General features: G+C 38.3%; 2 protein-coding genes and 1 long non-coding RNA gene across 6 annotated transcripts; all 3 read left to right on the top strand.

Moving 5' to 3' along the window:
• Nucleotides 1-1,513: 1,513 nt before the first annotated feature.
• Nucleotides 1,514-11,832, top strand: myhb (myosin, heavy chain b). 2 transcript variants are annotated; one of them, XM_079627806.1, is made up of 41 exons: nt 1,514-1,550; nt 1,692-1,725; nt 1,863-2,069; nt 2,222-2,365; nt 2,464-2,620; nt 2,711-2,738; nt 2,841-2,946; nt 3,041-3,133; nt 3,230-3,293; nt 3,378-3,476; nt 3,620-3,723; nt 3,847-3,985; nt 4,079-4,197; nt 4,301-4,450; nt 4,536-4,706; nt 4,808-5,114; nt 5,209-5,276; nt 5,624-5,711; nt 5,860-5,977; nt 6,123-6,246; nt 6,331-6,467; nt 6,554-6,809; nt 6,923-7,165; nt 7,246-7,422; nt 7,526-7,671; nt 7,773-7,863; nt 7,958-8,347; nt 8,421-8,547; nt 8,629-8,747; nt 8,828-9,024; nt 9,107-9,290; nt 9,373-9,538; nt 9,632-9,756; nt 9,838-10,146; nt 10,270-10,473; nt 10,563-10,688; nt 10,841-11,011; nt 11,088-11,192; nt 11,275-11,370; nt 11,467-11,598; nt 11,712-11,832. In XM_079627806.1, exons 3-41 carry the CDS (start codon nt 1,875-1,877, stop codon nt 11,730-11,732), a joined length of 5,796 nt encoding a protein of 1,931 aa, XP_079483932.1. In that variant the 5' UTR covers nt 1,514-1,550; nt 1,692-1,725; nt 1,863-1,874; the 3' UTR covers nt 11,733-11,832. The 2 variants fall into 2 exon arrangements, with proteins under 2 accessions (XP_079483932.1, XP_079483933.1); XM_079627807.1 differs by having other exon boundaries at nt 1,530-1,550; nt 1,850-2,069.
• Nucleotides 11,833-12,992: 1,160 nt separating this feature from the next.
• LOC307006682 lies at nt 12,993-16,094 on the top strand. The gene is made up of 4 exons (XR_013799502.1): nt 12,993-15,415; nt 15,506-15,601; nt 15,699-15,830; nt 15,966-16,094. It is a non-coding gene; the product is annotated as an uncharacterized lncRNA (long non-coding RNA).
• Nucleotides 16,095-17,447: 1,353 nt separating this feature from the next.
• Nucleotides 17,448-23,736, top strand: p4htmb (prolyl 4-hydroxylase, transmembrane b). Of its 3 annotated transcripts, XM_079627850.1 has the most exons (11): nt 17,468-17,528; nt 17,648-17,859; nt 18,404-18,778; nt 18,878-18,959; nt 19,566-19,756; nt 19,880-19,976; nt 20,087-20,249; nt 20,394-20,579; nt 21,718-21,808; nt 21,927-22,050; nt 22,363-23,736. In XM_079627850.1, the coding sequence occupies exons 2-11, from the start codon at nt 17,809-17,811 to the stop codon at nt 22,578-22,580; spliced, it is 1,578 nt and encodes a 525-aa protein (XP_079483976.1). In that variant the 5' UTR covers nt 17,468-17,528; nt 17,648-17,808; the 3' UTR covers nt 22,581-23,736. The 3 variants fall into 3 exon arrangements, with proteins under 3 accessions (XP_079483977.1, XP_079483976.1, XP_079483975.1); XM_079627851.1 differs by lacking the exon at nt 17,648-17,859 and having other exon boundaries at nt 17,448-17,528; XM_079627849.1 differs by having other exon boundaries at nt 17,482-17,859.
• Nucleotides 23,737-23,806: the final 70 nt, after the last annotated feature.

A 23,806-nucleotide genomic window follows, 5' to 3' on the forward strand; every position in this document is an offset into this window, starting at 1 on the left:
CCAGTGTTGCTTATACAGTGTTAGTTTTTTTTTTTTAAACAAAATATATTTAACAATCATGACTATACAAACTTTGCTAAGAGTCCGCTTTGTAAGATTAGGCTGCAGATTTTTTTGATAGATTCATCTGTAAGATAGGCAGCAGATTTATTTTTGTTATTAATTTTGTTTTGTGTTATATAGAATGTGTCAAGTTTAGAGATTCAGAAATATAGATATTAACTGTTTCAGTGCCTATTGACTTCAATTGTATGGATGAAAAAAAAGAGAGATGTTTTTCTAAATATCTTCCTTTATACTAAAAAGAAGAAAGTCATATTTGGAACGACATGAGTAAATAATGACAGAATTTTTACTTTTAGGTGAACTATCCCTTTAAGATGAATGTTACAACGTGCCCCCTAAAAACACAAGTGACCCCAGCCTGGCCCCCCAGTTACTGTGGTCTTATAATCTGTTGTTTTCGAAGGGCAGCTGCATGAGTGTGTCTATATTTGTACTTAATCCTTATAAGAAGATAATATGAAATCTAAAATATCATATATCCATTTGAGGAGATGAGCTCACCCTCATGGGTAAACTCCTTTGAATTTTTACAGCACTTTTCCCTTTTACAGAACCCCTATCTTGTTTCCCATCTCAAGGACACTCTTGAGTGTTATTGGTATAAATCATTTGATCCCTTGTTGAATGGGCATGAAGAACTTTGAGAACAAGAGATGGGTTAAGATGGAAAGTTGGCAGAGATTATGTTGCCCTCTTTACACCATAAAAATACAAACAACTAACTATTGTGTTTAAACACTGGATATCAAACTGGAAATGCTATGTGTTAAACATGAGATGAAGATGAAGAAATCCTTACAAATGACAAGGAATGCCTAAATAAATATAAGAATGGATTAAGAGTTAACAATTGTGTTTTTTAAGAGCATCACAGAAAGAATAAAAGGCTCAATCAAAGAACAAATGATTCAGTTAGCAGTTTACTGTAACTTTTACATCTTGTCTGTGCTAATGCATCTAATTTAAAAATCGAAAATTTCATGTATTTTATCAAATTAATGCTTGGAATAAATTTGCAACAGTATACAAGTGACATTTACAGGCTCACCGCAGCTAAAGAGAGAAGCCCAAAAGTGCCAAGAGACATTGTGAAGATTGATTTGACACAATTGAGGTGCTATACATTTTAATAAAGTGAATACATTTTGTTACAGAGCATCAAGGTTCTCTTCTCACATGACTAATTATATTATTCCATGTGTTTTGTTTTGATCACACAAATTGGAAAATGCATTTTTAGTGCATGTCTTTGATATGCAAAGCTTCCACACTGTTTTTAAAAATATTGTAACAGACCTGCTATACTCTATTCAAAATCACTTTAGATTTATCATCAGTTAAAAATAATATTCCAGAGAGAGATGTGGAATTGAGGGCAGTCCAAGCACCAAATAGAGAGGGACCGTTTTGCTGACTGAACATATTGCGCCCTATAAAACAAGAAGTCGAGTGTGAATCCATTTAGTGAGGGTGACTTCAAGTAGGTGAGTCGAACTAAAAACAGTGATCAAATTCAAGAGTCTGCAAAAAGTTTAAGAAGTTAATTACATCCATTCTGTGTGCATAAATGAAAACCTGCTAAGATGTGCATACTGAAGGATTGAATTTTTTGTTCTTTCTTTTAGATTACTATCATCACTTCTATTGACTGGAAAGGAGGTAAAATCTACTATGTGACCCCATAAAGCAAAATTAATTTACATTATTATAATATAAAAAAAAATAGTTGTTGAACCACTTACTATTTCAGTTACTGGCTTAATGTAAGTCTTTAATGTTTAAGTCCTTCTGTCCAGTGAAGAGTAACCATGGCTGAGTTGGAGTGCTTTGGGGCGGCGGCTATTTACCTCCGGAAGCCAGAGAGGGAGAGAATCGAGGCTCAGAACGCACCGTTTGATGCAAAGACAGCTTACTTTGTGACTGAACAACAGGAGATGTACCTTAAAGGGACGCTAATCAGCAAAGAGGGTGGCAAAGCCACTGTCAAAACTCTGTGTGGCAAAGTAAGTTGAGAGGTTTGGAGCTAAAAGCAATATAATCTGAATTTAGTCTTTTTTCTAGTTTTTATATTAAGCTCAGGAGCCTTCTGAAAAAAAACCCATCTTCGGCCTCAGTGGTTTACCAATTGCCTTTTTTATTTATTTTTATTTAAAAGACTATCACAGTGAAAGAGGATGAAATTCACCCAATGAATCCCCCCAAGTATGATAAGATCGAGGACATGGCCATGATGACCCACCTCAGTGAACCCACTGTGCTGTACAACCTCAAAGAGCGTTATGCAGCATGGATGATCTACGTAAGTAAAATGAAGAGTACTTGTTATACTGTTTTACCTCAACTAATATGTCTGTGTAGCTGAAAGTTGCAACTAAGTTTTACTAACCTCTCTTGCAGACCTACTCCGGGTTGTTCTGTGTCACTGTGAACCCCTACAAGTGGCTCCCAGTGTACGACTCTGTAGTCGTGTCAGGCTACAGGGGCAAAAAAAGAATTGAAGCCCCACCTCACATCTTCTCCATCTCTGACAACGCCTATCAGTTCATGCTCACTGGTATGAGCTAGTGGAAGAAAATAGATTACGATTTTTTAAAATCCATATATACTTTGTTTGGTAAAATCAAATGTCTCTCCCTCTCTGTAGATCGTGACAATCAGTCGATCTTGATCACGTGAATATTTTTCTGATTTTTCAATTTGAGTATTTGATCTTGTAATTAAATATAGCATCAAAGAAACTGGAGTCATTTTATGTTGCATTATTTTATTTCCAGTGGAGAATCTGGTGCAGGAAAGACTGTGAACACCAAACGTGTCATCCAGTACTTTGCGACAATCGCTGTATCTGGACAGAAGAAGGTAGAGCCTGGAAAAATGCAGGTATATATTGTTTTTGTTTGCCAATATGATAATAAGGATGGAGCAAATCCGTATAACACTTATTTGACTGGTATGTCTGCCACATACACATCAGGGGTCACTGGAGGATCAAATCATTGCAGCCAACCCCTTGCTGGAAGCCTATGGAAATGCCAAGACTGTGAGGAATGACAACTCTTCCCGCTTTGTAAGTTCTGAGCCAACTGCATCAATCCACTGTGTGTTTTGATTCTGTAATGGAAAATTTTAATCTAATGAATCTAACCTCTGGTAAAATCTACAGGGTAAATTTATCAGAATTCATTTTGCCACCACTGGAAAACTGGCCTCAGCTGATATTGAAACTTGTGAGTCCTGTATTCTTTCACAATTCAGTTGATTAATATAGACATTCATTTTATTCTTTTGATAATCATGCTACTGATCCGTAGATCTGCTGGAAAAGTCCAGGGTAACTTACCAGTTGTCTGCTGAGAGAAGCTACCACATCTTCTACCAGCTCTGCACTGGCCATAAGCCAGAACTGCTGGGTAAAAAAAACAGGACATTATTACATTAGGATCATATTTTTCAAAATATAATCTGAATTTAATACAGTCTTTCCAAAGATACCATGATATTTTTTTGAACAGTATAAAGTTTAAAGAAAGAATTAACCATAATTCTCTTGCAGAGGCTCTTCTGATCACCACTAACCCATACGACTATCCCATGATCAGTCATGGTCAGATCACAGTCAAGAGCATCGATGATGTGGAAGAGTTCGTTGCAACTGATGTAAGAGGAAGTCAAATGTTTGAGCACTTAACATTTTATGTATAATCATATGAATGTATACTCAGTATATCTCCGAGACACCTTGTTAAATATGTTACACATTTGATTGTTTTTGACTTGCAGACAGCCATTGATATTCTGGGCTTCACGGCTGAGGAGAAAATGGGCATCTACAAGCTGACAGGAGCTGTGATGCATCATGGGAACATGAAGTTTAAGCAGAAGCAGAGGGAGGAGCAGGCCGAGCCTGATGGAAATGAGGGTGTGATTTCAATCTAAATGAATCTATGGAAACATCCATATATTGCCACAATATGGACAAATGCAAGTAATTTTCTTGAAATATTTCTTCCAGTGGCTGATAAAATCGCTTACCTCATGGGACTGAACTCTGCTGACATGCTGAAAGCTTTGTGTTATCCCAGAGTGAAGGTTGGGAATGAATATGTGACCAAAGGTCAAACTGTTCCTCAGGTATGTGCATTTAAAAATGCATCATTTATGTATGCTACGTCACTAAATTTTTATGGATAAAAATTAAATGGTATAAAACAACATTCTTTTTTTTCTAAATTAGGTGAATAATTCAGCCATGGCTCTGTGCAAGTCAGTCTATGAGAAAATGTTCTTGTGGATGGTTGTGCGAATCAATGAGATGCTGGACACCAGGCAGGCTAGACAGTTCTTCATCGGAGTGCTTGACATTGCTGGGTTTGAAATCTTTGATGTAAGTTAATAACAAATAAATAAAATGTATCTGATGCTTTAGGTTTTGGTTCTTGGTTTGGTTGCTTAATTTATATTAATTACAGTATAACAGCCTGGAGCAGCTGTGCATTAATTTCACCAATGAGAAACTGCAACAGTTTTTCAACCACCACATGTTTGTGCTGGAACAAGAGGAATACAAGAAAGAAGGTATTGAGTGGGAGTTCATTGACTTCGGTATGGATTTGGCCGCCTGCATTGAGCTTATTGAGAAGGTAGCGGATTTCAGGAAATATAGTGCTTTCTGTTTTTCTAACATAACATTCTAAGGTTTGAACCCTTGTCTTTTCTCAAAGAAATGTGCTCTTTCTTACAGCCAATGGGTATTTTCTCCATCCTTGAGGAGGAGTGTATGTTCCCCAAAGCAACAGACATGACCTTCAAGAACAAGCTGCATGACCAGCATCTTGGTAAAACTCAAGCCTTCCAGAAGCCCAAACCGGCCAAAGGCAAAGCTGAGGCCCACTTCTCCTTGGTGCACTATGCTGGAACTGTGGATTACAACATCACAGGCTGGCTGGATAAAAACAAGGACCCTCTAAATGACTCAGTGGTTCAGTTGTACCAGAAAGCTTCATTGAAACTTCTGGCTCATCTGTATGCTGCTCATGCTTCTACTGACGGTCTGCAAAATATTACTTTATATAGATTAGAGTATTCATATTCTGCATTTTTAAAAAAAAAAAATGTATTATCTATTATATTTGTACTGTACAGAGGCAGCAGGCAAAAAGGCTGGCAAGAAAAAGGGTGGTTCCTTTCAGACAGTGTCTGCTATGTTTAGAGTAAGTTTTTATTATGTTAATTATGTTTATATGTGTTCTAAAAATGCTTGTATTAGTTATATACACTCACCGGCCACTTTATTAGCTACTTCTTGCTAGTACTGGATTGGACCCCCTTTTGCCTTCAGAACTGCCTTCGTTCTTTGTGGCAAAGATTCAACAAGGTGCTGGAAACAATCCTCAGAGCTTTTTACCCATATTAACACGATAGCATCACACACCTGCTGCAGATTTGTCGGCTGCACATCCATGATGAGAATCTCCTAATACCTAATAAAGTGGCCAGTGAGTGTATGTACTTGTATACTGCTCAAGTATTTCAACATATTTTGGACACCATTTTACAGGAGAACTTGGGAAAGCTGATGACGAATTTGAGGAGCACACATCCCCATTTTGTGCGCTGCCTGATTCCAAATGAATCAAAAACACCTGGTAAGTATTGTTATTTATTCCAACAATAAATAGTGCTTATAACAATATCACCTCTGTTTAGCTCTAATAAAAAAACTCTGAATCCTGTTTAAGAATATTGATGTTTTAAAATGTAAGATTAAATTTATCCCATTGTATAATTTTCCAGGTCTTATGGAGAACTTTCTGGTGATTCACCAGTTGCGCTGTAATGGTGTACTGGAAGGAATCAGAATCTGTAGGAAAGGTTTCCCAAGCAGAATCCTCTATGGTGACTTTAAGCAGAGGTATTTTACATACAGTACATGCCATATGTGGACATCATGCACTTGGATTTGTTCTTTTTTTTTTACAATGACACTTGCATTTGTGGTGCAAGGGTACTTCAGATGGAAATTCAACTGAAATGTAATGAAATCACTTCTGTTTCAGATACAAAGTACTGAATGCTAGTGTCATCCCTGAGGGTCATTTCATGGACAATAAGAAGGCTTCAGAGAAGCTTCTTGGCTCTATTGATGTGGATCAAACCCAGTACAAGTTTGGACACACCAAGGTACACACTATCAAAGCACTCTGACTTATTATGTAAATGACAATATTAGATAATAGTTCATAATTGCTAGATTATTTGTAATAGGTGTTCTTCAAAGCTGGTCTGCTGGGAACCCTTGAGGAGCTGCGAGATGAAAAACTAGCTACGCTGGTTACCATGACACAGGCTCTTTGTCGCGGATTTGTTATGAGGAAATGTTTTGTCAAAATGATGGAGAGGAGGTATGGTTTTGCTTAAAGAAGTATACGGTAGGGGGTAAACCTTCATATTCACATGCAGCATCTGACCATTTCTTCTGATTATACAGAGAGTCCATCTACAGCATCCAGTACAACATCCGCTCATTCATGAATGTGAAACACTGGCCATGGATGAAGCTGTATTTTAAGATCAAGCCTCTCCTGAAGAGTGCAGAGACTGAGAAGGAAATGGCAGCCATGAAAGAGAATTTTGAAAAAATGAAGGAGGATCTAGCAAAGGCACTTGCCAAGAAGAAGGAGCTGGAGGAAAAAATGGTTTCTCTGCTGCAGGAGAAAAATGACCTGCAGTTACAAGTGGCGTCTGTGAGTTTTTCAGCAGATTCATAAAAAGATCACAAATAAGCAATTCATCTTTATAAAATAATAAATACACAATTTAAAACAAAAATGACAACAAATGATGTTCTAATCAACAGGAAACAGAAAACCTTTCTGATGCTGAGGAGAGATGTGAAGGACTCATCAAAAACAAGATCCAGTTTGAGGCGAAACTTAAAGAGACAACTGAAAGATTAGAGGATGAGGAAGAAATCAATGCTGAACTGACAGCCAAGAAGAGAAAACTAGAGGACGAGTGCTCTGAGCTGAAAAAAGACATGGATGATTTAGAGCTTACCTTGGCCAAAGTAGAGAAGGAGAAACATGCCACTGAAAACAAGGTTCACTTTCTCAATTCATATTTCCCATCAAGTGTCTGAGCTGATGTGACTCTAACAATTTCACAAAATTTCTTTATTAGGTGAAAAATCTTACAGAGGAGATGTCCTCGCTGGATGAAGGCATTGCCAAATTAACCAAAGAGAAGAAAGCCCTACAAGAGGCGCATCAGCAAATTTTGGATGATCTGCAGGCAGAGGAGGACAAAGTCAATTCTCTGACGAAAGCTAAAACCAAACTTGAACAACAAGTGGATGATGTAAGTTACAATGTTTACTGCAATATACCGGTATTGGTTTATTTGTTTAAGTTTAGATATGGATGACTTCCAGGCAAAGCAATATTGCAATCTTACTTAACAGCTGGAAGGTTCTCTGGAGCAAGAACGGAAACTCCGTATGGACCTTGAGAGAGCCAAGAGAAAGCTTGAGGGTGACCTGAAACTAACCCAAGATTCCATTATGGATCTGGAAAATGACAAGCAACAATCAGATGAGAAGATAAAGAAGTAAGACTTTAACTTTTAAATTAAATGTTTTGAAGAGAATAACATTTTAGATGATTGTAGGTATGTAAATCATATACATCTGTTACAATTTTTTTCCATAGGAAGGATTTTGAGATAAGTCAATTTCTAAGCAAGATTGAGGATGAACAGTCAATTAGTATTCAACATCAAAAGAAGATCAAGGAACTCCAGGTCACTTATCAATATATAACATTAGGGTTGATGACTGATCGCATAATCCGGCTCAAGTAAATCTGATCATCATCAATACCACCATTTATTTCAGGCCCGCATTGAGGAGCTGGAGGAAGAAATCGAGGCAGAACGTGCCGCTCGTGCTAAGGTTGAGAAGCAGCGATCGGATCTTTCCAGGGAACTTGAGGACATCAGCGAGAGGCTTGAAGAAGCAGGTGGTGCCACTTCTACCCAGATTGAGATGAACAAGAAACGTGAGGCTGAGTTCCAGAGACTACGCCGTGATCTGGAGGAGTCCACCTTGCAGCATGAAGCAACGGCTGCGGCACTCCGCAAGAAGCAGGCCGACACTGTGGCAGAGCTGGGAGAGCAGATCGACAACCTCCAGCGTGTGAAACAAAAGCTAGAAAAAGAGAAAAGCGAATACAAAATGGAGATTGATGATCTGTCAAGCAATATGGAGTCTGTTGCCAAATCAAAGGCATGACAATTGTTTTTCCTGAATATTGCATTTTTAATATAAGAGTCATACTTATAGCAATTTTTCCTCTCAGGGTAACTTGGAGAAGATGTGCCGTTCTCTAGAAGATCAACTGAGTGAACTTAAGAGCAAAAATGATGAAGCAATCCGTCAACTAAATGATATAAGTACACAAAGAGCAAGACTAGCAACTGAGAATGGTATGTTTGAATACAAACTCCAAACTGAAGGTATTTCCTACATTTTCAAGGATTCATGGAAATGTTCTGTCTTTTTAAAAGGTGAATTCAGCCGTCTGCTAGAGGAAAAAGAGTCTCTTGTTACTCAGTTGACCCGAGGCAAGCAAGCTTTCACTCAGCAGATTGAAGAGTATAAGAGGCACATTGAGGAAGAAATCAAGGTAACTGTTTACTATTTTGGAAGCGTCTAGTAGCAAGTAGGGGAACATTAGCAAATAATACTTTGTTTGTTGCTTTTCAGGCAAAGAATGCCCTGGCACATGCTGTCCAATCTTCCCGCCATGACTGTGATCTGCTCAGGGAGCAGTACGAGGAAGAACAGGAGGCTAAATCTGAGCTTCAGCGCAGCCTGTCAAAGGCCAACAGTGAGGTGGCTCAGTGGAGAACCAAATATGAGACTGATGCCATTCAGCGTACTGAAGAGCTTGAGGAAGCAAAGTAAATTAAATCCTTTGTTTAAATGTTCTCACAACATAAAATTAAGTAGTAGCAATGACTAATATTTCATTGTTGCTCTAAGGAAAAAGCTTGCTCAGCGTTTGCAGGACGCTGAAGAGTCCTTTGAGGCTGTGAACTCAAAGTGTGCTTCTCTGGAGAAAACCAAGCAGCGACTGCAGGGTGAAGTTGAAGATCTCATGACAGATGTAGAGAGAGCTAATGCTATTGCTGCCAATCTTGACAAGAAACAAAGGAACTTCGACAAGGTACAGGATGTTTTAATAGCTGCAACTTCTTTGTACAACAACATAATGTCCTTGATCACAAATTCAATTTACTTTTTCCAAGGTTCTGGCCGAGTGGAAGCAAAAGTATGAGGAAAGCCAAGCAGAACTGGAAGGAGCTCAGAAAGAGGCCCGTTCTCTTAGTACAGAGCTTTTTAAGATGAAGAACTCCTATGAGGAAGCCCTGGATCATCTGGAGACACTCAAGAGGGAGAACAAAAACCTTCAGCGTAAGATTTTTCACAAATACAAAGTGCAGACGATAGAGAGACACATTTTCCATGCTTGGATGTGAATACTCTGTTTTTTTAAATTGTTTGTAGAGGAAATCTCTGACTTGACTGAACAACTTGGTGAAACTTGTAAGACCATTCATGAGGTGGAGAAAGCCAAAAAGACAGTTGAAATAGAGAAAATAGAAATTCAGACTGCTCTTGAGGAAGCTGAGGTAACTCCTTTGTGTTTTTGAATAACTACCATAATCATTTTTTTCACTATTGTTAACTATTGCTGTCCTACTGGTCTTTAGGGAACCCTGGAACATGAGGAAACTAAGATTATTCGTATCCAGCTTGAGCTAAGCCAAGTAAAAGGGGAGATTGATCGTAAATTGGCTGAGAAAGATGAGGAGATTGAACAGATAAAAAGGAATAGCCAGAGAATCATTGATTCCATACAGAGCACTCTAGACTCTGAGATCAGGAGCAGAAATGAAGCCCTAAGAGTCAAGAAGAAAATGGAAGGAGACCTCAATGAGATGGAGATTCAGCTGAGCCATGCAAATCGCCAGGCTGCTGAAGCTCAGAAACAGCTCAGGAACATCCAGGGACAACTCAAGGTAAAGTCGTGAAGCACTTTGTACCTTGTTGTTTAAAAAAATTGCAGTTGGCCTCAGATGGAAGCCGAACCTCAAACTCTTCAATCCTTATTCTATTGAAACAAGTTATTCATCTTTTTTTAGGATGCCCAACTGCATCTTGATGATGCTCTGAGGGTTCAAGAAGACATGAGAGAGCAGGTTTCTATGGTTGAGCGCAGGAACAACCTGATGCAGGCCGAGATTGAGGAGCTGAGAGTTGCTCTGGAGCAGACCGAGAGAAGCCGCAAAGTGGCCGAGCAGGAACTGCTGGATTCCAGTGAGCGTGTTGGACTTCTGCACTCCCAGGTTTGTTTTCAATTGTTTCTGATTTAATTCCTCTGCCTCTTAGACAATATCACCAATTGGTAAACCACGTTTTACTCTCTAATATACAGAACACCAGTCTCATCAACACCAAGAAGAAGCTTGAGGCAGATTTCATTCAAGTCCAAGGTGAAGTGGAGGATGCTGTTCAGGAGGCAAGAAATGCAGAGGAGAAGGCTAAGAAAGCTATTACTGATGTGAGTGCCTATTTATAAGAAAATACACATTGATATGTTCCAAATGTCCATATGTGCACACAATTACAAAAAATGTTATCAAGTCAAACCCAATTAATCACATCCACTGAACACCGAGAAGAGCTGTAGTCACATTTTATGTGTGATTGCAGGCTGCCATGATGGCAGAGGAGCTGAAGAAAGAGCAGGACACGAGTGCTCATCTTGAAAGGATGAAGAAGAACCTGGAGATTACAGTCAAAGACTTGCAACACCGTTTGGATGAGGCTGAGAGTCTGGCCATGAAGGGTGGAAAGAAGCAGCTCCAGAAACTGGAAGCTAGGGTACTCTTTTGTACAATATGTAAAGGTTATGAAGTCCTGGAATTTCTGTAATCTAATTATTCGATCTAATTCCCAGGTTCGTGAACTGGAGAGTGAGGTTGAGGCTGAGCAAAGAAGAGGTGCCGAAGCTATCAAAGGAGTTCGGAAGTATGAGAGAAGAGTTAAGGAATTCACTTACCAGGTAAGTTATTTTACTTGACCTCTGAAAAGAAATGGTTTGTCAACAGAGCAGCATTAGCTACAATGCAGAGTCTTTTTAACAGACTGAAGAAGATAGGAAGAATATAATCAGACTGCAGGATCTAGTGGACAAACTGCAGATGAAAGTGAAGTCGTATAAGAGACAAGCTGAGGAATCTGTAAGTACAGTATTATTCAGTATTATGTAATCAATATCAAGACATTATTTTTTGATGATTTCATAAACTACTGAGGCATGGATAAATCCACTATAGGAGGAACAGGCCAGCACTCACCTGACCAGATTCAGGAAGGTGCAGAATGAGATGGAGGAAGCTCAGGAGAGAGCTGACATCGCTGAGTCTCAGGTCAACAAGCTCCGGGTCAAGAGTCGTGAGGCTGGAAAGGTATTTCTGCAAATTATTAACCAGAACTTGTTGATTCCTGAATATACACAAAAACTGAAACTGAACTCAAAAATCCAGAATATTTGACTCTTGCATTATATTTTCCTCTATAGGGAAAAGAGGTTGCAGAGTGAATATCACCCTTCAAGAAGAGACAGCAATGAACAAGCATATAATATGAGTTTGTGCTGTGTCTGAGTTATGCGGTCAATAAAGTTGCCCACCAAACAACAATGGCTGCAGTTTTTTCTTTCATTTAAAATGTTGACTTACTCTCTCTGGTAATATTTTGTGGAATACCCCTGATTTCCAACTACAGCTTTCATGCATCTTGGGATACTCCCTTTCAGTCTGTCACATTGCTGCTGGGTGATATGCCACTCTTGGCACAAGCAGCTCGACTTTGTTTGATGACCATCTTCCTCTTGATGGAATCAAAAATACAAAAATGTTGTGTATATCACAAACCTTAATTGGGCTAAGGGGCGGTTCTACGATTTCATCTTCAGGGGGACTTAGCCCTCAGTGAGAATCGGTAGAAAGGGACCATTGCCTAAGTAGTCCATTTTTAAATCGACACCACTAAATTAATATTTAGTAAGTCAAACTGGTACCGGTACCAGCCTACCTGTACTTAAATTGGTACTTAGGCAGATTGGCACTTAAGTCAATGATTTTTTTTTTAAATTATATAATGATACCAGTCTTTCTGCAGCACAGTTCAAATCGGTACACATGTAGGATGTAGTTTGACCAACAGAAAATTGTCATCATATCATTATTATTAACAAATATCACTATTAACTAGCTAAAAAACAAAAATGTTGATTCAGGAGTCAGGGCACTAAGGATTTTTATTTAAGATATCCTTTTTTTAAGATATTTATTTGCCCTGCCAAAACATTCACTGGCCTTGCAGTGAGTGATTATCTCTTTTTCTTATGTTGTTTGGTTAACATATTGAAACATATTGAAACAGATATAATATATAGTTCTGCTGACACTTTAACACCTTATGATGTCACCTTACATTGACACGCATCCGATAATTTCTGTTACGTGGGTACTAGTCACAACTGGCCTTTTGACATAATTTTGTGTGTATTTGCTCAAGAAGAGCTCAATTCGGTGCTCGCGTGCTGTCTGACAGTCAGATTTTTGTGTGAGCGCTTCAGGTGTGTGCGTTCACGCCGCACAGAAACGATCTATCACAACGCACCAGTACCGGACTGAGTTCTTTCCCAGCGTCTTGTGCTTGAATGGTTTAAAATCACTTGAATGTTTAAACTGACAAGACTTAAAAACACTTTCTTTCATAAATTTTTTTTTTTTAATGATAATATCAAAAAGATTCATACTCATCCGTTGTGGTAAGAAACCCAACCGCATCCACTAAGAGATAGAGGCTTCATTAGCAGCAGATCTATGCTCAGTGAAAGTGTAAATGTGGCCTCATACTCATATATAAAACAATGAACTCATCTTTAACCATGATTAGCAAAGATGCTATATTACATTTCAAAGTCCTAAAAAAAGAAGCAGCATCATAACGAACTGACACTACGGTTCATCCAAGAACCATTATACCAACCCACAATCTTAATGCTGCACACTTGCAGGCTCTTGACAGACGCTAAAACACTTGGTTTGTGTTTTGTAATGTAATGCAGGAAGTTCAAGAGACAATAAATCCCCTGAGCATGCTGCCATTTGGTGGGTTAAGACTGCACTGGTGGCTATATTTGTATTTTGTCCAAATAAGAATGTAGTGTAATGGGTGAGTGATCAAGTTTCACATTTTTATTCCCATTATATCTCAAGAGTAACTGCCTCACAATTTTTAAAGCTTTCTGCTCTTTGCCAGTATGAGATCACCTTTCCAGTAGAAATAATTACCTTAAGGCCCATAAAGCCTATCAAATCGCATGTTACATTTAGCCAAACAGAGGAGGAGTATCAGACTAAAGAGATCCTGATCCACTGATCTCCATAAAGTGCCATTCTGTTTGATGTTTTAAATAGAAAATGCTATCTGTTTGAAGTCAGATGTATATGAATGTACAATGATTTATACATAAAACACAAGTCAAGTTATTTTCAAGTTATAAGTAAATCTTGAAAGTGACTAAAAGGCCATTCAGACATTCTCCCAGCACTCTTAGTGTAGAAAGGCACAGCTATTAGCACACAATGACTCAAGTTGGCCTGTTGACATCAAGGATTTTGTCAGCACCTTGGACTTTGTTTCATCCCCAGGAGAGGTCTGGGGAGCCTCAGCTGTTCTTAGCAAAGAAAGGCATGGTCATTTGGCATCCTCGCTGGTTTCTTGAAGGGATCGAAGTATGATTTCTTTGTAACGTTAAATTTGTAAGGCTCCTGCAACCTTATACCAGTGACATTTGATGTCTTCTCCACAACGAGGTGGGTGACTTGTTGTTGCCCAGATATTATCCTACATATATGTCCAGATATTCATAAGAAGGATTTACAATTATTTAGGAATACGGATATTAATTTCCACTCCTTATTTGTATCTTCTGAATTCTTTAAGTTGAAAAAGAACAATTTATTATCACTCCAGGCCCACAATTCCCAATTCTTGGAACTCAGTTTCACGACTTAATCCTTTTCTATGCATAACAATGCAAATTCTGACCAGTAATGACAGGTAATTCATAACAGTTACCATAAGAGTCACATTTAAACTCTGGAAATGGGCTAAAACAGCTCCCCTCAGTGCTGTAGACAATAACAATTTGAAGAGATAAAACCATCTAGGAACTTCTCATTTCAAGAGATAAAAATAATACAGTGATGCTGCTGAAGGGGACAAATGGATGTGGGCAAACAGGACTCATGACCAAAAATGAGATGCTGAAATGTGCTGACAGGACACTCGCCCTGTTATCCCTGTATAAAAGAGGACTTTCCCAACTCCTCCCAGGGCTCACAACTAAACAGCCAAGGTGAGTGTCTGAACGCTAAGTCACAAAGCAGCTCTGCTTTTCCTTTTTTACTTACTTTTTAGGGATATTTTAGGCTTTTTGTTACATTTTATACTATACTATTTTAAGACTGGACAACTTATTTTATCTTTTGGGCAAGCTATAAAGTTTCAACCGACAACAAATTCTTGGTTTTTCTTAACAATACACAGAGGCAGTGAATTACAACATCAAGATCAAGTCCTAAGAGTTAATGTTAGACATTAATTTAGATGCATCGTCAGCAACAAATACTTTAACATTGATATATATTGCCAATATACAAATATTTCAGACATGCTACTAAACAAATTTGAGGTATATAGGCTCAACTAATATTTACAATTAGGTTTACTAAATGACAAGACACCTTTGATTGATTTTAAATTACAGACAGCCATTGATATTCTGGACTTCACGGCTGAGGAGAAAATGGGCATCTACAAGCTGACAGGAGCTGTGATGCATCATGGGAACATGAAGTTCAAGCAGAAGCCGAGGGAGGAGCAGGCTGAGCCTGATGGAAATGAGGGTGTGATTTCAATCTAAATTAATCTATGGAAACATCCATATATTGACACAATATTGCCAAATATAAGTAATTTTCTTGAAATATTTCGAAAAAATTTATCGGAAATTGGCTCAGAAGGATGAGGAGATTGAACAGATCAAGCGAAACAGCCAGAGAATCATTGATTCCATGCAGAGCACTCTGGATGCTGAAGTCAGAAGCCGAAATGATGCCCTGAGAATCAAGAAGAAGATGGAAGGAGACCTCAATGAAATGGAGATTCAGCTGAGCCAAGCAAATCACCAGGCTGCTGACTTATCAGGTACTTATCAAACAAAAATATGTAAATACTAAATAGGTATGATAAACGATTAAATTATGACACTTTAATTTATTTATTTCTCTCACTTAGAATGAAGAAGATAAGAAGAATATGATCAGACTGCAAGACCTTGTGGACAAACTTCAACTGAAAGTCAAGGCCTACAAGAGACAGAGTGAAGATGCTGTGAGTGATTTAAGACTTTGATGAGTGATATGCTATTTAATATGCAACAAAATATTCTGGATATGATGAACCTAAACAAGTTTTGTTTCATTGACAGGAGGAACAGGCCAACACTCACCTGACCAGATTCAGGAAAGTGCAGCATGAGCTGGAGGAGGCTTAGGCGAGAGCTGACATTGCGGAGTCTCAGGTCAACAAGCTGAGAGCTAAAAGCCGTGAATTAGGGAAGGTAAATATCACACTTTTATTGGTTTCATTGTTTGAGCACAAGCATTTTGGTATTCATAAACTTCATTATTTGTGCATAAGCATTATACAAAATCTATATTTTGTTTATGCAAATGTATGTTCTATATGTTTCCAGGGAAAAGAGGCTGAGGAATGAACCCTCTGAGAAAGAGAGCTGGCAGAGAAACAAGAAGTTGTATAATATGAAATTATTTGTAAAATTCCCACAAGAACCAGTAACTAATAAAACATTGTATGATCTGTCTTTGTGTGTGTGTGTGTGTGTGTGTGTGTGTGTGTGTGTGTGTGTGTGTGTGTGTGTGTGTGTGTGTGTGTGTGTGTGTTAAAAATAAGGTTACATTTGTGACTATGTTGTTTAAAAAAATTGCATGACTAAAAAAACACAAGAAATTACAATTTATGAGGCAGTGTTTCTGGTTCTACATGATTCCAATTAAATGTGCTTTTGAGAAAGTGCAGATTTACCTAGGATAGTGATTGGACAAATCCCAATTTTATGATAAATGGAAAGATCTATTGAAAGAAAAATCTAGCAAGAAAAACAGTGGTTTGAAGTTGAACCTGCTGTTAATCAATAAAACTGCACAGTTACGCTGACAGACCAGGCTATAGCAACTTACCTGATGCGATATGCGATAAATAGATCTAGCTGTAAGTTAGCTGCCTACAGTACAACTTTTCTGTAACGTTAGCTCAAACAGTAACGTTACAGCGTTTAAAGCAATAACTGATAAAAAATATAAACGTGTACTTTGAAATGCAATGTACGTCGCTTTGGATAAAAGCTTCTGCCAAATGCATAAATGTAAATTATACAGCAGGTAAGTTCTGTTATGGCAAGTTCAACGGATTGGTTCTCGATTCGGTTCTAACGAACAGTTCGTAAAAAAAAAACATTCACCAATTCGTTTACGTCTTTTGTAGAAATTGTTAATCCATGATGCTGAACATATTGCTGTCAATTAAAAAGTTTCATTAAAGAGACGGTTCTCGTTTCTCAATGAGATTTTACATTTTCAATAAGTATTAGTTGATGTCCATGAACGATTATCAGTGTGAATCTTCAGCCGATTGCATGAAAAGATTCGACTCCAAAGAACGACTCATTCACGAATCGAACGTCGGTAGAGTTGGGCATGAGAAACATAGAAATAAACATAGATTCCTCATTTTGAGCGGTCCGTTAACATTCGAGAGCAAGCTGACCGTGTCTGCAACCGTAGTTAGACGGTTTTTGTAAAAAAAAAAAAAAGTTAGAAAATCAGAGTTAGACGCATATGACTATTATGAATGATCTATGAATATCTATATTGAATTTACAGAATGCCTAATTTATCTACTGTAAATGTTTCTCTATTTATGTGTACAAAACTCTGTGTGGTATTTACATGTTATGCGTATTATTGAATGTTGCTCCTGGTACAGTCTGTGAAAACAGAGGACAATAAAGAATGAATATGAATATGAAATAGACTTCAGCAGAAGATTTTGCTAAACTAACACAATTGGCTTTATGCACAGCTACACTACTACTTCCTGAACCAATAACAATAATCAGACACACCTGGATTAATCAGTTTGTCCAATAATGACAGACAGGAAACAAAGGAGCTGCCTGAAGTTCAGGAAGTAGTGCAGCTGTGCATAAAGCCAATACAACAAGAGAAAGGCGTCAGCGGTGAGAATATATAAATAGTTACCATAGTAAAAGTAAAAACATTAAAATTTTCTTTATAAAAAAGTTATATTGAGTCAATACATATAAAACACAAACCAACACATTCTCACATGTGAAAGGTAATCCAATTTCTTCGGGAAATTAAATATTTGCGGTTTCACAACGAGAGCTGTGCAATGTTGTGGCATCATTGAGACTGAGAGTGACGACCCTCTGACCGTTGTAAGATGGCGGGCGCAACGACGTGTCTGGAGCGGTGGAATTTGGTTTCTACGTACATATGATATATATCTATGATGAGCAGTGCGTCGAGGATGCCCGCAGTTGTCAGGTGAATGGCGTCCCTCTAAAGTCCAGTCAGCTGCACTTTCACTTCGAGATGTATAGCCAAGAAAGATGGCCTATAAATTCTAATTATTTTAAGCAGACACTACAAGATCATCCCAACACGGACTATGAAGAGAACGAATTTCAAAATGGTGCTTCGGCGCAACGGTTCGCAGGATAATAGAAGCTGCGCAGTTGCTATAATCACGCGTCTCGATGTAAACAAGAGTGAAATTTGACAACTGGAAGTGCTGAGTGTGTGTCATGCTACCACAAGCCGGAGGTCCGCTTATACTGACAAAAATAATTGTTTCCAAAATGTCTTTATCCGTAGTTTAAAAGCAGCGAGTGTTATCGAGATTATTTTGTATCTGTCCGTGTAAATTAGTTGACAAGCTTTTTACAAAGGTAACGTTAGTGTTAGTGTTTTAGCAGCCAGTCTGCTGCTGATCTCTTCTGAGTGACGTTTTAATGCGGGGTTTTCTATCTGTCGAATACCTGCCAAATACCAGCTATACATTTTTACCATAACGTTCTTTTGAAAACAGATTTTAATAGTGTTGTCTGCTAAAATGATGGAACCCCAGGACAATATTGAAGGGGATGACACCGTATCATCAGCATCATCATCATCACCGCCACCCCGGTCTCTGCCCCGTCAGCGCGTCTCTCTGCAGAAGAGCAGCGTGTGTTCTCGCTCTTACTTCATGGTGGTGATGGTTTTCTTCCACGTTTACATCATCAATGTCATTGCACTTCTGCTGTATGTTCATTATAATAACGGCTCTAACACAAGCACGGCAACCCGGGATTTTACAAACCGAGATAACAGTCATAAAGTTACCGAAACGTCAGATGCGCAGACCCCTTCAGACTCAGGCTTCCCTCGAAATATGTATCTTCCTCGCATTGAAGGAATACGGGTAAGGAGTAGCCTATACATTAGATGATTTGGAGATCGGTGAGTATTTATATTCGTTTATCTTCCATAAACTACAGTCTTTTTTTTTCTATTTCCATAGGTGGGACATGTCCAAAAAGTGTCACTGGTGCCAGGGAAAGTCCATGAAATGAAGACACTCAGTCTAAAGCCCCTTCTGTTTGGTAAGGACAAGACAGAAGAATTAAAACAATTATTAAAACGTTGAAACTCATTCTAATTATATAGCGAGGTCCACACCACAGTTATAACAATAACAATAATATTGTTGTAATTGTTTCAGAATGTTTTTCCCAGCTGATGAATGATAAAAACACTGATAGCCAATCATAATCCACTTGACTTTAAAGAGCTTGAGCATTTAAAGTGACAGATGCCAAAATCGCAGTGTATGCTTATAATAAACTATTTTTTTGTATCACTTATTGGTGTGTGGACATTATAGTTATAGTTCTTGTTCGTGGTGTGAAAGATCCTTAATAATAAAGCTTACAATGTTTCCCTCACTATTTTCAGATTCTTCCTCTGCCCCTGCGTAAAACTTGAATGTAAAATATTTGTATTCATAATTCCCAATATGCGTAAAAATGAATGAAAAGAAAGCATGAATGAAAGGTATATGCTAGAATTTAGATTTTTGGGTGATCTTATGAAATTAAACGTTTAGTCTTAATGGCATGCATAGTTTGCTATTAGGGTTTTTGTGTTTGTTGATTCACTTATCTGTGTGAAGCATCATTGTGGCTCTGTTTGTTTATGCGTTGCTGCAGAGATCCCTGGCTTTCTGTCAGAGGAGGAGTGTGGTGTAGTTGTGCGTTTGGCTCAGCTGAAGGGTTTGATGGAGAGTCAGGTTATGGTCCCTGAAGGTCAAGAGGAACTTGATCAGCAGCTCAACCTCAGTCCTGAGGAAATCTTCAATTTCCTTGACCTCAACCAAGATGGCCAACTACAACCTCATGAGGTCTGTTGAGCCTTGGTTTTGCAGTTTGATAGTGCCGTGTGTAAGAAAATGTAATGTGTAAATCTTTCTTTATGTTTGTTCATTTACTTTACGTGTAATCTGTATCTTGATTTTCTGGTGTAGATATTGACACACTCTCGAGTGAGAGATGGAATCTGGTTAACTTCTGAGAACCTTAAGGAAATCTATGATGGCCTAAAGGTTGATCAGGATGGAAATGGTAAAGACCTAAGAGGGAGATCTTAAACGGACACACAAAAGACATAGATCATAGTTTGCCAATTTGAGTGTCCATATGTATGTTTTGAGTATATGTCTCTTTTGACGCAGGTCTCTTGAGTTTAGAGGAGTTTGGGCGTCTGAGAAGTGATGCATTTCAGCGTTTTCTGCTACAGCGTGGGGTAGAAAGGAGCCAGCTGGTGAGGAACAGCAGACACACCTGGCTCTACCAGGGTCAGGGAGCACATCAGGTTCTTCAAGACCTCCGCAAAAGGTTTTATCTGCTCTCTTATTGGCCACCCATCAAGTGTGCTGACATGCAGCTTTTAAAAAGCTTTGCTTTCTTCATGTGTTTCCTTCTGTCACCCCTTCTCGGTTTGTAATAATGCTATATCTATATCTCTTCCTGTCTTTAAAGAGTCACTCGTTTAACACGACTGCCATCCTCTCTGGTGGAGTTAAGTGAACCTTTACAAGTGGTGCGCTATGAGCAGGGCGGCCATTACCACGCTCATCATGACAGTGGGCCAGTGTACCCTGAAACAGCCTGCACACACACTCGCCTTGCTGCCAATACCACCTCCCCATTCCAGACTTCCTGCAGGTAAGCCAAAGAGATTAACCCCCGGTTTCACAGACAAGGCTTAAGCTGCATGTTTGAACTGAAAGCAACTTGCACTGACATATCTAAAAATATGTCAGTGCCATTGTTTTGTCTCAAGATGCACGCTAGTCATGTTTTCTAAAGCACATTTATAATAGCTACTTAAATGTCCTAATTGAACTAAAGCCTAATCCTGGTTTAAGCTTAGCTTTGTCTGTGAAACCGGGCCTAAGATTAATATTTTACAATGTGTAAATCATATAATGTCATAAATAATAATTATCACACAAGCAAACATTTATTTAGAACAAGAGCATGATTAGGAACGTGATATTAACTTAATTAAAGAGCCCATGTTATGATTTTTTGGATATTACCTTTCATGTAGTGTTTAATAAAGCTGTTTTTTTATGTAAAAGGTCTGGAAAGTTTCAAAGATCAAAGTGCATGAGGAAAGTGGTTATTTTCTCCTAAAAGAAAGAACCGATTCTGAACTGCCAGAAACGAGTCGTCAGTAACTCCAGTCTGCATGCCACCCTATGGTCTTCATTGGCTGCCCACAAACAACGTCTACTTTAACCCTCCTCAAACACTGTAGTTGTAGCTGAAGCCTGGAGGAGTTTGTTGTTAGACATCTCAAGAATATGCTGTTTTCTGTACAGCAAAAGCAAATCCAAAGGGTTTCCAAAGGATGAGGACTCGGGCTTGAATTGATACGGAAAAACTAACGCCGCTGTTACCGTGTGTATACAAGTACCTTCAGAGCCAGAATTCAGATACGGTATTAGGTGTTTCGTTTCCAACCGCTGTAAGCAGAATTGCTTGGGCCATCTGACAAATCAGAGCAGAGTAGGCTCTCAGAAAGGAGGAGAGACAGAATCTTTGATCGAACCGTTTCAGACACTGTGAGAATGAAGTGATGCTGAAATGTATATTATCAGAAAATGTTATTGTTTTTTTACCTTAGATGCTTGTAAACCTATTATAGGAGACATCTAAAACTAAATTAGGAACCTTTAAAATAGCATAATATGGGCACTTTTGTTAAGTTAAGTCAATATCATGTAAATACATGTCTGACCAAATTTGGCAAGTTTTTATCCCCCTAAAGGTCATAGTATTTGTGTTTTTTTTACAGGTACATCACGGTTCTGTTTTACCTTAGTAATGTAGAAGAAGGGGGGGAGACCACCTTTCCAGTGGCAGATAATAGGACTTATGAAGAAGCGGTGTGTCCTATTGAATAAAAGTCTTTGCATGTGTATTTGTGAGTTAAAAGCAAGAGTTTTACACTATTTAAGCACATGCGCCAGCCAATAATTATGTGCATGTATTTGTGTTTCCCAGTCACTGATACAGAACGATGTGGATCTGTTGGACACCAGGAAGCATTGCGATAAAGGCAACCTGAGAGTGAAGCCCATTAAGGGGACGGCAGTATTCTGGTATAACTATCTCTCCGATGGTAGAGGTAATGCATATAACTTATCTGCTATTTTGTAATGTATTTTTGTAACGTTTTGAAATAAAGTTGAATGAAATAATGGTGGTGTAATATTTGCACCAATTATCCATAAACCTTCTTATTCTATCTGTTTAATACCCAAAACCAAATTACCCAAATTGTATTATCAGCATAACAATTTAAGTATAAAAAGTCTAACTGAAATAATAACATGCATTTCAGAATGTCTCACTGACTTTTAGACCTCACTGTTCAGAGAAATTGTCTGGCAAATTTGGTTCATAAGCTGTACTTGTTGTTCTGTGCTGCCCTCTGTAGGTTGGGTGGGTGAACAGGATGAGTATTCTCTTCATGGTGGCTGTGTGGTGACACGGGGGACTAAGTGGGTTGCCAATAATTGGATCAATGTCGATCCAGACTACCAGCGACAGGCGCGCTACCAACAATTTGTTTCTCAACAAGAGACACAAGAGCAAGAAGAACTCATTTCAGAACTGAACTCAGACCAACACATTGAAACACACCAAGACTTGTAAACACATACACAAATCCAGGTACAACAATGAACATAATACACATTCACTTCTGTGTAATGATCTTTTTAGTCCCTCACTTTCTCTTTCACACACACGGCAGAAAATCACTATACACACACGCCTTTGCATCACTCAAACACCCTGAAGCACTGACCTCATACCAACAAACACACAAAAATACACTCATCCTTTGTATATTTTAATCTGGATCACTCTTCCACACAAATGCACACTATAGAAATGTAGTCCTAACAACATTTCCTCATATTCAGAATTGAATGAGCTTTACCCAGCCTTCAGCGGTCCATGTGTCTGAACTGGAACCTGTGTTGGGTTGGATTCAGGGATAAACAGCCTGATCTTTATGCAATTGTGAAAGACAATGCTACTGTTCCTAATGTAGATATTTGAAGGCATTATTATTCCCATTAAATGGGAATGCAGCCATATTTGACAACTTTGTTTACATACAGATTGACACTCTACTGTACCTTCCAAAGGCCGTACACCGCAGCTAAGCGTTAAATGCAGTGATAATAAACAGAAGAGCATCCGAGATGTTTATCTCTTCCCTGGTGGGATGATAGTTATGACTAGCGCCTTTGGCAACCTCCAGCAAATAAAGCACAGTCAGTGCTAAAGCAACTTCACAATTGTGGGAGGATGTAGTGTGTATGTGGCCAAAGAATGTGTAAAAAAGAAAAAAAAACATATATTGTTGCTTTCTACTGAAGTGACATTTTAACTGACATCAAAATCACTAAACACTTTGGTGTTATCTGCAGGTGCACTCAGCATTAACTAGTTGTAGTTCTGTCAATGGAGTACAGGTTAGTTTATTATCATAACTAGTAACTAAGAAAATGTGAATAGTTTTAACCTATGTAACATCTATTCAGCCTCCATCTCTGCAAGGACGTTTCTTACACTTATTCCCGCTCAGATATTCCTGAAAAGAAGCATGTAAACTTGCACAATCTTGTATGATTTGTTTGGATTTTAATAATATATTTTATTATGTTTTACTTTGTTAATTGCAATGCATCCAAAGACTGACTGAGGTTAACTTATTTTATTTATTTGTTGGAGTTGAATCACATTGTTGCTGTTAAAATGCACAAAATCACTTTGTTGAATAAATTATTAAAATGATCAGAGACTTTGTTGTTTTCTTTAAAAACACATTGCATTTTCTACTTTAACATTTTGTCTGTTGTTTTTATAAA

This window comes from Phoxinus phoxinus (assembly GCF_949152265.1).
Source record: "Phoxinus phoxinus genome assembly, chromosome: 11".
In the NCBI taxonomy this organism is placed as follows: domain Eukaryota; kingdom Metazoa; phylum Chordata; class Actinopteri; order Cypriniformes; family Leuciscidae; genus Phoxinus; species Phoxinus phoxinus.

Excerpts from the sequence above, each read along its gene's own strand:
- myhb (XM_079627806.1), top strand. The coding sequence starts at position 1,875 with ATGGCTGAGTTGGAGTGCTTTGGGGCGGCGGCTATTTACCTCCGGAAG. Across the intron at positions 3,134-3,229 it reads ATGACAACTCTTCCCGCTTT|GGTAAATTTATCAGAATTCA; the intron begins GTAAGTTCTGAG and ends TAAAATCTACAG. Across the intron at positions 3,294-3,377 it reads CTCAGCTGATATTGAAACTT|ATCTGCTGGAAAAGTCCAGG; the intron begins GTGAGTCCTGTA and ends ACTGATCCGTAG.
- p4htmb (XM_079627850.1), top strand. The coding sequence starts at position 17,809 with ATGATATATATCTATGATGAGCAGTGCGTCGAGGATGCCCGCAGTTGT. Across the intron at positions 17,860-18,403 it reads AGGATGCCCGCAGTTGTCAG|ATTTTAATAGTGTTGTCTGC; the intron begins GTGAATGGCGTC and ends TTTTGAAAACAG. Across the intron at positions 19,977-20,086 it reads GGTTGATCAGGATGGAAATG|GTCTCTTGAGTTTAGAGGAG; the intron begins GTAAAGACCTAA and ends CTTTTGACGCAG.